General features: G+C 43.8%; 1 protein-coding gene across 2 annotated transcripts; it reads right to left on the bottom strand.

The window, feature by feature from the left end:
* Nucleotides 1-1,872: 1,872 nt before the first annotated feature.
* On the bottom strand, nt 1,873-8,193 carry LOC120231995 (acyl-coenzyme A thioesterase 1-like). 2 transcript variants are annotated; one of them, XM_039232370.1, is made up of 3 exons: nt 7,623-8,193; nt 5,842-6,044; nt 1,873-3,494 (listed from the first exon to the last, which is right to left on the bottom strand). In XM_039232370.1, exons 1-3 carry the CDS (start codon nt 8,191-8,193, stop codon nt 2,910-2,912), a joined length of 1,359 nt encoding a protein of 452 aa, XP_039088301.1. In that variant the 3' UTR covers nt 1,873-2,909. The 2 variants fall into 2 exon arrangements, with proteins under 2 accessions (XP_039088301.1, XP_039088302.1); XM_039232371.1 differs by lacking the exon at nt 7,623-8,193 and adding an exon at nt 4,109-4,165 and having other exon boundaries at nt 5,842-5,858.
* Nucleotides 8,194-12,470: the final 4,277 nt, after the last annotated feature.

Below are 12,470 nucleotides of genomic sequence, written 5' to 3'. Positions count from 1 at the left end.
TTTTGACTATTTTGGTGAGGTATAGTCCAGAATGTCCCTTAATTTGGGCTTGCCTGATACTTGAAACTAGGGTCATGGGTTCTTAGGAGGAAGACCACAGACTTAAGGTGCCGCTTTCAACACCTTATCAAGGTTACATGGTATCAACATGACTTATCACTGCAGTTTACCTGGGTAAGGCAGCATTTGTCAAGCTTTCTCATCACAAAGTTACACCCTGTCCCCTTTTCCAATCTGTACAATTGGGTAGTGAGTAACTAAGTACAGATGCCTGCTGTACTTCTTTATAATTTTCAGTATTTCTACAATAAACATATATTACCTTAAAAAAAAAAAAGGCCAATAGCCCCCAATTTTAAGTCCTACCTATAATTCAAGTCCCGTCTGAAATGCCACTTAAGTCCTCCCCACCTGTCTACCATGTTCGATGTGGTTTGTCCCATCCTTATATAATACTGTCCCTATGGCACTTTTATTCTTCTGTTTCACCTCTACACTAAAATGCTATTTCCCCTACTTGTTAATACCTCCATCTTATTTCAGAAGGAATGAAAGGAGGGTCTCTTCACCTCCCTGTGTCTGTGCTCCAAGGCCTAGTCAAGGGACAAGGTCATCCACACTTTTTTTTTTTTAAGTTTATTTATTTTGGGAGAGACAGAGAGAGTGTGAGTTGGGGAGGGGCAGAGAGAGGGGGAAAAATCTCAAGCAGGCTTCACACTGTCAGCACAGAGCCCAGTTTGGGGCTCAAACCCACAAATCACAAGACCATGACCTGAGCTGAAATCAAGAGTTGGACCCTTGATCGACTGAGCCACCCAGGTGTCCCTGGCCATCCACACTCTTAACATCTTTTTGTTTCTGTACTGAGGCTTTCTCGGGAACTTGCTCCAGAATCTTTGAGGGTGCCAAGTATTCCAGCATGATAAACAAGCAAAGAGAGTGCCTTGGAGAGTATAGTTAAACCAGTCTGGTTTTTCTTGCCCATGTGCTTAGGAAGTCATGTGGAAAGCACAATCAGCAGTGCAGAGAGAGAAAGCCACTTCCCTGCTATTGCATTCCTGGGCATGGGTAGAAGAGACATCCCTCAGCCCACTGAGGTTAGTGGAGACTAGAAACTATAAGCAGCACATTTTCTTCATGTAAAAAAAAAGAAAAGAAAGAAAACAAACTCTTCCAGTCTTTCACAGATTTTTGTTTCTTTTATTTTTTTAAGTTTATTTGAGTGAGAGAGAGACCCAATGCACTCCTGCAAGGAGGGAGAGGGACAGGAAGAGAGAGGGAGAGAATCTCAAGCAGGTTCAACAGCTAGTGAGATGCCTGATACAGAGCTTGACCAACCAGCAGATCATGAAAATCGAGAGTCGGGTTCTTAACTGACTGAGCCACCCAGGCACCCTGCTTTTTGTTTCTTTTAGCTTTCAATTTTCTTCTATTTTAGTCCTGACTTGGCAGAGCCAGAGACCACAAGCCTCTAGTTAGCACCCTTACTAAGAGCTTTTTTCAAAATGACATTTTATTTATTTAGGTGCTATCTGAATGTGAGGCAGGATTCTCAGTAATGTAGTAATTTAGAAAAATACAATGAAAAAACAAAAGAGGATGGGATATATAAATAATATAAATCTAATCCATATTTTTAAAAAAAGATCATGTTTCCATGTTTACATCTTAATAATTTTCCTCTCCTTGGGGCACCTGGATGGCTCAGTCGGTTGAGCATCTGACTTTGGCTCAGGTCATAATCTCACGGTCGTGTATTTGAGCCCCATGTTGGGCTGTATGCTGACAGCTCAGAGCCTGGAGCCTGCTTTGGATTCTGTGCCTCTCTCTCTCTCAAAAATAAACATTAAAAAAAGTTTTAATAATCTTCCTTTTCTTTTTCTATAATTGTAAATATATTTCCATGTCTGTGTATATTTCCTGTGCATATGCTATCAAATTTGATTCTCTCCTATTAATACGTCTCATGTCAATTTGATTCTTGGTCCAGCTAGAAGGACCTATGGTCTGACAGGAATTCTTGCTCACCGACAGTGGAGACAAGGCTGAGAGCACTGAAAGGAAACAGTAGCTTTATCTGTAATGTCCCAATATTTAAGCTTTAACTAAAGTTGCTTATACTTAAGGCTCTCTTTTCATTCCTGACATTGTTTGTATGAGACTTGTCACAGACTTTGAGTCTGGAGTTCTCTCTTGTCTAGCAAGAGAGTGGACGCAGAATTAAATGCGAGAGAGGCTAATGTCCAGGAGGGGACAAGAGCCCAAGTAAGGGCCCCTGCTCCATTTTTATTAGGATCAGAAGGCTTACAAACGTGATGGACATTCAGAAAGAGACCATGAAACCTTGAACATTAACTCGTGTGTGAGAGAAAGGGGGTTTCGAAGATATTCGGTGTTAGGGGTTTGGGTCAATGCAGAACAAAATCTGCACTGAGTGGATGGTTGCTTATGACAGGCATGAGGCACTGTGTATGTTTATCTTAACTTGCCTAGGGGATAAGACACAGAGAGCATGCTTCCTCATGGTAAACAGGGCACCTTTCTTTTGCTAATTAGCTCTGCTCTGGGCAACTTCACCCTATTTACTCACTAACCCGTTCTGGACCTTCTGTCCTGTGAAAGCAGCTTTCTGCTTTTGTACTATGCTGGGGGTGCTTTTGCCCCTATTTACATAATCTTGGATGCTTTCATCCTAAACCTTGTTAACCCACTGGTGTAAGCACAGGGACTTCCTAAACTTATTCCCCAGAGACTATTTTTAATAGGAGTGTTATTTAAAGAGAAAGGAATGAAAACCCAACAGTTTTACCATAAGACTTCAGCTGAACTGTCTTTCACTGATACTTAGCATGTATCAGTCTCACACTCACAACCTTCAAATACTGGGTTATATTTTCAAGAGAGCCCACCTAACTTTTCCCACCCAAGTGTTTGTGGAAGAAAGTCTGGAGCTGCTTCCAAGCATCTACCTGGGCCATGGCATGAGCCCTAGGCTCCCCTCCCCAGATGACAGGACCGCCCACCAAGGTGTGTAGGGAAGCCTGGCACATGGGGAAGTAAGGAGGCTCAATATAGTGCCCTGTCCCAGGGTAACAGATGATCTGGGGCTTCTCCTTACCATGGGCCTGTAAGCGCTTAGAGGCCTCATTAGCATAGAACTCACTCTTCCAGTTGTGGTCATCCTGACCTACTAGGAACAGGAAGGCATTCTCAGCCCTTTCCACAGGAATGAAACTCTTCTGGTCAGGTCCTTCCAAAGGGCTATTCAACACATCCAGAATGTCCACCAAGCCGTCTCTGGTCAGCTTGACTCGACTTGGGTCCAAGCCCACAGGAGGCAAGGTCTCATCCTTGTAGCGTAAGGTTCCCCCAACATTGGCCACAGAGCCATTGATTATGACAGCAGCGGAGATGCCCTTCAGGAACGAGGCCATGGAGAGGCAGAGATCACCTCCTTTGGAACTCCCAAGTAGCCCTACTCCTGGACCCTTTACCTGAGAAAAGGATAGAGAGAGGAGAATGAGTCCATGAACAGTGGAATGTGATCAGTAGTGCCTGGAACTGGAAACCACGCAGAACTGAGCTGGATTCTGGGCTCTACCATTTGCCAATGTTACACCTTTGGGGTGTTTACTTTTCTTCCTCTCTGTCTTATTTTCCACAGTTTCTCCATCATCATTCTTGGTGACTTCAAAAACCATGTGGAGGATATAGTAAATACTTTGGCTTCTGAATTTCTTGACCTCAAACTTAAACAATAATAAACAATAATCTTTTTCTCTACCCAGCTCCAGCCATCCACTCCCACTGTCGTAACATAAACCAAGTCATCATCAGTGAGTAGATCATCTCTAAAACCTCAGCTTCAGGCTACTCTCTGATTCCATCTTCCCTAATTCCAGGTCAACCATTCTTGTACCATCCATTTCTACCTCTTGGTGGCACTGACTACCACCGTAGTTTTAACTACCAGTACATCTCTTGTGTTCTTACTTGCCACTCATTTACTTTAGATTTCAAGCTTCTTTGTTATTATCACTTCCTTATAAGCACCCTTAACTCTAATACCTCTCTGCCTTTGGTCATACTTGCCTGGAAAAACACTAACTTTGGTCAACCCCCCCTGCATTCACTTCCTCCAGGCCTGTACTTGTGCAAGTGAATGCTGCTGGGAAAAAAATACACATTTATGATGACAGATCTTACTTTCATTTCATAACCACAAATTTCAGATAAGCATCCATATTTCCCAACCATCGTGCCACATTTCATTTATGTGTGCTTTCCATTTCTCTAAAAGACTGTGTCACACCTCCTACCTCCTTAATCCCCTTAACCTTTAACCTTGTTCCTTTCGTTTTCAGCTCTTCATACTGAAATATATAGAAAATAAATAGTCCAGTAGGAACTGCTCCTCATTCTCCCCTGTGAGATCTACTTAGTTCCATGTGAACTAAAGCTTTATACCTTCTCTTCCATTTACAAAGAAGCACCTCTGTGCTTATCAAAGGCCACCTGCTGCTTGTACTTGGGATCTCCTCCACTTTCATTCTCCAGGACTTCACTCCTACAATTAACATCATCTCCCTCTACTCTTTCATAACTTTCTTCTCTACTGGCCCATTACCATCAGCATACTTAATGCTCTAGTACCTCTTATATTTTCACCACAGTCCCTCCACCTCACATCCACTCTGCCCTAGTTTTCTACTCTCTTTCACAGCAAAATTTGTGGAGACAAAATTGTCTGTAGTTGTTCTTCTCATCTTCCCTTGTCTACCTAATCCCCTCAGGGTAGTTTGGGTTTGTGCTATTTCACAAGGACTTCTCTTGCCACAGTTACCAAAATCTTTTATTACAAGTGGCCATTTGAGGGGCACCTGGGTGGCTCAGTCAGTTAAGCATCCAACTCTTGATCTCAGCTCAGGTCGTGATCTTAGGGTCCTGAATTTAAGCCCCACATTGGGCTCTATGCTAAGCAGGGGCCTGCTTAAGACTCTCTCTCTCAACAAATGAATAAACTTAAAAAACAAACAAACAAACGGCCATTTGAGTCACCTGTGAACAGCAGTCTTTTTTCCTTATGAGTTCTCCAATAGCACCCTTAACTGGTTTCAACCATTTACTCCTCATAAAAGAAAAGTACTAGGAATTAAATGATATATTATCATCATCCCAATTTTTTGGAGGAAAAGGAGGCCCCTAGGTCATGGAACTACTTAGTAATTGGTGAAATCAAACTTATATTTAACTTTAACTTTTGTCTATCTACATCTTGTGCTGGTGCCATTATACTCTATCACCTTTTCTAAGAGTTCCACTGCTTCCCATCCACTGTGAGCTCTGAATTGTAAACTAAGTAAGGTTTATCTTCTGATCCTCTGATACTGTGAGCCTATAAAGCCAAAAAACACTTACTAATAACGAGCTTCTTTGGCTGCCCAGTTCTTCCTTTGATACTGTATTCTCAAGAGGGGCCACAAAGAAGAGAGCATTGTTATAGGCAAACATTTAACCTAGGGACCTCTGGAGACAGTGATTCCCTTCCCCTTTCCCTCTACTTATTGTATCGAACTTAGGGTTCTCAAGTGTGTTTGGACTGATTATGATATACTATAAAATACTGAAATTTAAAATTCCAAACCAACAAAGAACATCTTTAGTAGCAGGATATATGATAGCATATAATTGCAGAGAAACTGTCTACAAGAAGTAACTATAAATGGTAGTGTGTGTTGGGTATTGGGAGTAGCTGTCGTGAATTTGTCAAGTTGTATGAAAACCAAGAGCAGCTATGAGAACACCCAATACACGGATCACAAAACCTAGAGACATTCCAACCTGAGGGTGATCCAGCAGGTAGTTCACAGCTTCTTCAAAGTACTCCAGGTGGAGGGTCTTTATGCTCTTGGGGAGGTCTTCATAGTTATAATAAGCTAGAGCCATCACAGCAAAACCCTTCCCAGCCAGCAGACAAGCTCGATATTCCAGAAGGCCACTTCCAACTCCAAAAATGTCAACAATTCCAGGGAAGGGCCCAGGTTCTGTGAAGAAACGAAACACAAAACTAAACTATTCTTGAAACTCTTAGCAGTGGTGTCAAAAGCCATGCGTTATCTACTTGGTGATGTCAAAGTTTTCTATTGACAATCAGAGATGCTAGAAGACTTTGGTCTTCAAAGATCCAGACAATGGCATAGGCTCAATCCACATTTCCCCTATACCCAGGACTTCTAAGCCCCACAGAGTTTTTACAACAAGTACACACTACTTTTCTAACTAAAAATAATTTACAAGCAGACAATGAAAACAGCAAACTGCCCACTGCCCTGCAAAAAGTGACAATGCCAAATGCCAGAGAGCATGTAGAACAAGTGGAACCCTCATACGTTGATGGTGGAAATGCAAAATAATACAGCCACTGTGGAAAACAGTTGAGCAATTTCTTACAAAGGTAAACACACTTAATCATATGATTTCACAATCTCACTAGTAGGTGCTTACCCAAGAGAAATGAAAATGTGTGTACATATAAAAACTTGTATGCAAGAGTTTGTAGTGACTTTATTCATAATCTCCAAAGACTTGAAACCCAGCTTGGAAACCCCAGTACTTCAAATGTTGAATGAATAAAACTGAAGTATACCCATAGAATGGAGTACTACTAAGAAACAAGAAGAAACTATTGGATATATGGAGCATGAATGAATCTCAAATACATTAAGCTGACTCAGTTTATTGGACATTTTCACCATTTACACAAAAAGTTTATACTTAACATGCAAAATCTGAATGATGATAAGGCAAACACTTTATACCTAACACCTTAAGAAATAACTCAGCACTCAGTATCCAAGCCCCCTGAGCATCTGTGCCACTTCCCTTCCTTCCCACTATCCTGAATTTTATCATTCTCTTAATTTTCTTTACAGTATTACCACTAATACATGCACCTTAAACAATATTTTTTTTGTGCCTTTTTTCTTGAGTTTTATCTGAATGGAATGATATGAATGTGTTCTGGGATCTGTTTCACTCAGTACTCTTTTTTGAGATTCATCCATGTTGACTTTTTTTTAAGGGAAACAACTTCTTCCTCCCTTCCTTCCTTTCTTCCTTCCTTCCTTCCTTCCTCTCCGTCTCTTCCTCCCCCTCTTTTTTCCTTGAAAGAAAGAGAGTACAGGAGGAGGGGGACGGAGAGAACCCCAAGCAGGCTCCTCATTATCAGCGCAGAGGTGGATGCGAACCCACCAATCCTGAGATCATGACCTGAGCTAAAACCAAAAGTCAGACACTTAACCAACACAATTTTCTTAACCTTCATATACTGTGGGAATTAGAAGCAAACTTGCTATACTGAGAAACTATTTTAAAAATCATTAAAAACTTGGAGCTACCTATAAAACGTTTTTGCTTTTACTTACAACTGTCTTTTCCATTTCCTTATGATGTCTTCTAACTGACCTCTCAGTTTTGGAGCAACAGAGCCACCTCCCCAGGAAGGATACACGTTAACGTCCCCACAGACCTGTGCAATGTCGGGAGCTACCTCCTTACTCTTGGTACACGTACAGGAGACCAGGTAAAGGCGTACAGAACAGCCTGGGGCACAAGGCACTCACCTGGCGGCAGGAAGAGCGTGGCGCGCACCCGGCCCTCGCGCACCGGCACCCGCCGCACCCCCGGCCGCAGGAAGGCGCGCTCCAGCACCGTCCGGCCCAGGAGGTGCCCGGCCTCCGGCTCGTGGCCCTCGAGCACCTCCAGCTCCACGGCGAAGGGCGTCTGCACGTCCCGCTTCACCAGCCGCACCAAGGGCTTCTCGGGCTCCAGGGCCCAGAGCAGCCCCATGGGCTCGAGCCCCGTGAAGCTGCCGCCCAGCGCGGGCGCGCGCGCCAGATCCAGGACGCCGCCGGCGTCCGCTTCGTACCGCGCGTGGGACCGGAAGAGCGCGCCTTTCTCGTCGCGCAGGGACGCGCGCAGCGTGACGGGCTGTCCCGGGAACAGACCTCGCACGGCGATGCGCACCGGCTCGTCCCAGCCGCAGCGGCCCTCAGGTTCCAGGCTCCAGGTCGCTATCTTCCGGGCAGGTGCCCACGAGACCCGGCCACCAGACCATAGCTTTGGAGAGCCTGGCAGCTGACCCCATAGGCGGAGTCCAGAAGCTCGCAGTATAGCCGCAGAGGAGGCCACCATTTTGCTTTCTGATTTTGGACTTCTTTCAACTGAACACAGTGGAGAAAGTTAGAAACGGGTAGAGACCCTCTAGTGGCAGGTTGCCTCAACTGTATGCTGAGCGCCCAGTGCGGCCAAGCAGCCCGCCAAATTGAGCTTGGAAGGGCCAGACCCCTGCTGATCAGGTCAGTAGCTCACCATTAAAAGAAAGTCAGGGGCGCCTGGGTGGCTTAGTCGGTTAAGCGTCCAACTTCGGCTCTGGTCCTGATTTCACAGTTCGTGGGTTCAAGCTCGCGTCGGGCTCTGTGCTGACACCTAGCTCAGAGCCTGGAGCCTGTTTCAGATTCTGTGTCTCCCTCTCTCTCTGACCCTCGCCTACTCACGCTGTCTCTCTCTCACACAAATAAATAAAACATTAAAAGAAAGAGCCAAAGGGGCGCCTGACTGGTTCAGTGGGTTAAGTATCTGGCTTCGGATCAGGTCACGATCTCACAACTCGGTGAGTTTAAGTCCCAGGTCCAGCTCTGTACTGACAGCTCAGAGCCTGGAGCCTGCTTCAGATTCTGTCTCTGTCTCTCTGCCCCTCCTTGGCTTGTGCATTCTCTCTCTCTCTCAAATATAAATAATAAAGAAAGAGTGAAAATAGATACACATGAACTTGCTCTACCCACTGAAAAACCTGCACTTTTTATGTGGGGTAAGAATTTCCTAGTTCTGCTTCTCAGAAGCTCTTTGGCTTGTGCAGTGTTGGCTGGATAGGGGCTGGCTTTCAATGGCTAAGACAAGTTTTATCAATTTGTTAGCTGATTCACTCCCCTTAATAATTATAGGGCATTTCCTTATCTTCTACACTATCCTACATTTTAGGGCCCTGCAGTCTTATTAGCTGTGTGACCTCAACTTCATTCCCTAGAGGTGTAAAAATAGCCAAATGAAATCATAGCGCACTGTCAAGTTGCTGTATTTAGGCAAACGTGATCACTCTCATCCAGGGCATTTCACCTTTTCCCCACTTTTATTTTAAGTCAAGTTTAAAAAAAAATTTTTTTTTTAACATTTATTTTTGAGATAAAGAGAGAGAGACAGAACACGAATGGGGGAGGAGGGGCAGAGAGAGAGAGGGAGATACAGAATCCGAAGCAGGCTCCAGGCTCCATGCTGATAGCACAGAGTTCCATATGGGGATCGAACCTATGAACTGCAAGATCATGACCTGAGCGGAAGTCAGACACCACCAACTGAGCCACACAGGCTCCCCACTTTTTCATAAGCTGTGGGTTCTACCCAGTATTGGATTTTTCATCAAATTAACTTCAAGGCCTTACCAAGGCCTTGTATTTGATTTTACATTCATGATTTTCAAGCCCACAAAACCTGTGTTTGCCACTGCTCACAATAAGACCACCCAAGGACTTTCCCAACCAAACCTTTTTATTTAGTTTCAAATGTTCTTATGTCTTGCTGGTCATTAATCATGCAACTTCCTATAGCTTTAACTGCTTTTGCACTGGTCCTGTGGGATATTTCAGTGTATTTTGTGCACAGAAACCAAAGAAAGTAAATAATAATAGCTAGTTCTTAATCCTTACAAGAAAATTAAGGCCTGGATAGACGAAATGATTTGCTAAAGATCAAACAACTTTAAATACTGGGATTTATATCTTTGCAATCAGATTCCAGGGTCTGTACTCTGAACCATTATGCTTTAAATGTCTTTTTTGTTGTTGTTGTTTGTTTATTTTGAGAAATGGTACACAAGTGCGTGCAAGGGAGGGGCTGAGGGAGAGAGAGAGTATCCCAAGCAGGCTCAGCTTGATCCTGTGGGGCATGATCCCACCACTGTGAGATCATGACCTTAGCTGAAATCAAGGTGGGCCCTTAACCAACTAAGCTACCCAGGTGTCCTGTATTTTGGGTAGTTTTCATTTTCTTCTTTGTCCAGAATTTCTATCAGAAATAACATAGCTTTTATAATTAAACAGTTTTTTAAATTGTTTAATTTGTTTTAAATTGTTTAATTTTTAAATTGGCAAATTTAAATATACCAACATAAAATTTACCATTTTAACCATTTTAAGTGGTCTTCGCACCCAGAGCAGGGCCCAAATCCATGACTGGGAGATCAAGACCCAAGCACAGAGGTGCTTGGGTCCGATAGTTGAGTGTCTGACTTCAGCTCAGGTCATGATATCATGTCCGTGGGTTCAAGGCCCACATCAGCTCTGTGCTGACAACTCAGAGCCTGGAGTCTACTTTGGATTCTGTGTCTCCCTCTCTTTCTCTGCCCCTCCCCTGCTCATGCTCTGTCTCTCTGTCTCTCAAAAAATAAAATAAAACATTAAAAAAAATTAAAAAACAAAAAGGCCCAAGCAGAGACCAACAGTTGTACAACCAATGGACACAGCAGCCCAGGCACCCCCCCTTTTAACCATTTGTAAGTGTATAGTTAAATACACTCACACTGTTGTGCCACCGCCACCACTCACCACTGTCCATCTCCAGAACTTGTTTTCTTCTCCCCACCCTCCGCCCCCCACCCCCCAGAACACACCCCAGGAGCCCTTCGGGAAAAAGCAAAATTTTTAATGCCAAGCAACTGCCAGGCCCGCAGGGTGGGTGCTGCATTACACTGCTCGGCGCACAGCTGGTTCGCAGAGTGCCTCTCCAGAACTTTTTTATCACCCAAACTGAAAACCACCACAGCCCCTGGAAGCCACTCTTCAACATTCCGTCTCTAGAAATTTGACTGTTCTAGGCACCTCATATAAGTGGAATCATACAGTATTTGTCCTTTTGTGTCTGCTTATTTCAGTGTGTCTTTCAGGTCCATCCACATGTAGCATGAATCCAAATTTCATTCTATTACATGCATGCAATAGAATATTATTTATCCATTCATCTACTGGTGGATTTGGGGGTTGTTTCCACATTTACTATTGTGAATGCACTGCTTATGAACATGGGTGTATAAATGCCTGTATAAAAGCCCCTGCTTTCAATTCTTTTGGGTATATACCCAGAAGTAGTAGAATTGCTGGATCACATGGTAGTTCTGTTTAATTTAAAAAATTTTTGTTAACATTTATTTATTTTTGAGAGACAGAGTGTGAGCAGGGGAGGGCAGAGAGAGAGGGAGACAGAATCTGAAGCAGGCTGCAGGCTCAGAGCCGTCAGCATAGAGGCCAGCACAGGGCTTGAACTCACAAACTGTGAGATCATGACCTGAGTTGAAGTTGGATGCTTAACAGACTGAGCCACCCAGGTGCCCCAATTCTGTTTAATTTTTTAAGTCTTTCAGTCTTTTCATCTCAGAGACCATGTCTTTTCACCCTTTTGTAAGAGTTCCAGGGGGGCGCCTGGGTGGCTTAGTCGGTTAAGCATCCGACTTTAGCTTAGGTCATGATCTTGCGGTTCATGGGTTCGAGCCCCGTGTCGGGCTCTGTGCTGACTGCCAGCTCAGAGCCTGGAGCCTATTTCAGAGTCTGTATCTCCCTCTCTCTCTGACCCTCCCCTGCTCACGCTGTCTCTCTCTCTCTCCTAGAAATAAATAAAAACATTCAAAAAAAAAAAAAAAGAGTCCCAGGGTCTGAGCACAGCTCAAGTCTAGGCACTGAAGTGAGTGCTCAGGTTGGTCAGCAAGTGGTGGTAACTACCCGGATAGCATGGCCCCAGATCAGTAAGACAGAATCTTATGCCCAGAAATCTTCTCTACTGTCAGGACAAATTAGTTCTGTAAGGGAACTCCTGAAGACCAGTATTCTGGAGGTCTGGGATTTTACTAGTAGAAATACAGGATCTGAAGAGTCCCTTTGTAAAAATAGTGTCATCAGCTGATAATCTAGCTAGGATTTGGGGAGCAGGGGAGATGGAATTGAACTATGTGAATGAAGGAGATTGAGTGCCAGTGGCAATGATTGGGGAAGGGAACAGGCCCCAAAGACAGACCCATTCTACTTTACTATTTGTTCTGTCAGCCTAGTAATCTAAAGCATGCTGGAGCTGGATGTTCATGTGTTTGCCTTTTCTCAGCAGTCCTTATGAAGCCTAGTAGGGGGGAAAATATTGAGCTGTACCGACCTAGAGGTTTATTTTCAAAGGATGACCAAGAAATCCATTGTGGCATCAATCAATAAATATAGTGCAATTTCCCGAAGTTGTTTACAAAAAGAAATTCAATAAATAGCCAAAGATACCACCCACTGAATCTACAAATTCAGTGACTAGACTCATGGAATTCTAAAGAGGTGGTTGCCTGGTAACCAAAATAAACAACTTTGGAACCTAAGAAACTAAGGAAG

Source organism: Hyaena hyaena, unplaced genomic scaffold (assembly GCF_003009895.1).
Source record: "Hyaena hyaena isolate Hyena2069 unplaced genomic scaffold, ASM300989v1 scaffold_65, whole genome shotgun sequence".
Lineage (NCBI taxonomy): Eukaryota > Metazoa > Chordata > Mammalia > Carnivora > Hyaenidae > Hyaena > Hyaena hyaena.
This window is presented reverse-complemented; position numbering and strand designations above follow the sequence as displayed.

Coding starts and splice junctions, on each gene's coding strand:
- LOC120231995 (XM_039232370.1), bottom strand. CDS start 8,193: ATGGTGGCCTCCTCTGCGGCTATACTGCGAGCTTCTGGACTCCGCCTA. Junction 6,045..7,622: donor CACGCTCTTCCTGCCGCCAG/GTGAGTGCCTTG, acceptor GTTTCTTCACAG/AACCTGGGCCCTTCCCTGGA. Junction 3,495..5,841: donor ACCTGCTGGATCACCCTCAG/GTTGGAATGTCT, acceptor TCCTTTTCTCAG/GTAAAGGGTCCAGGAGTAGG.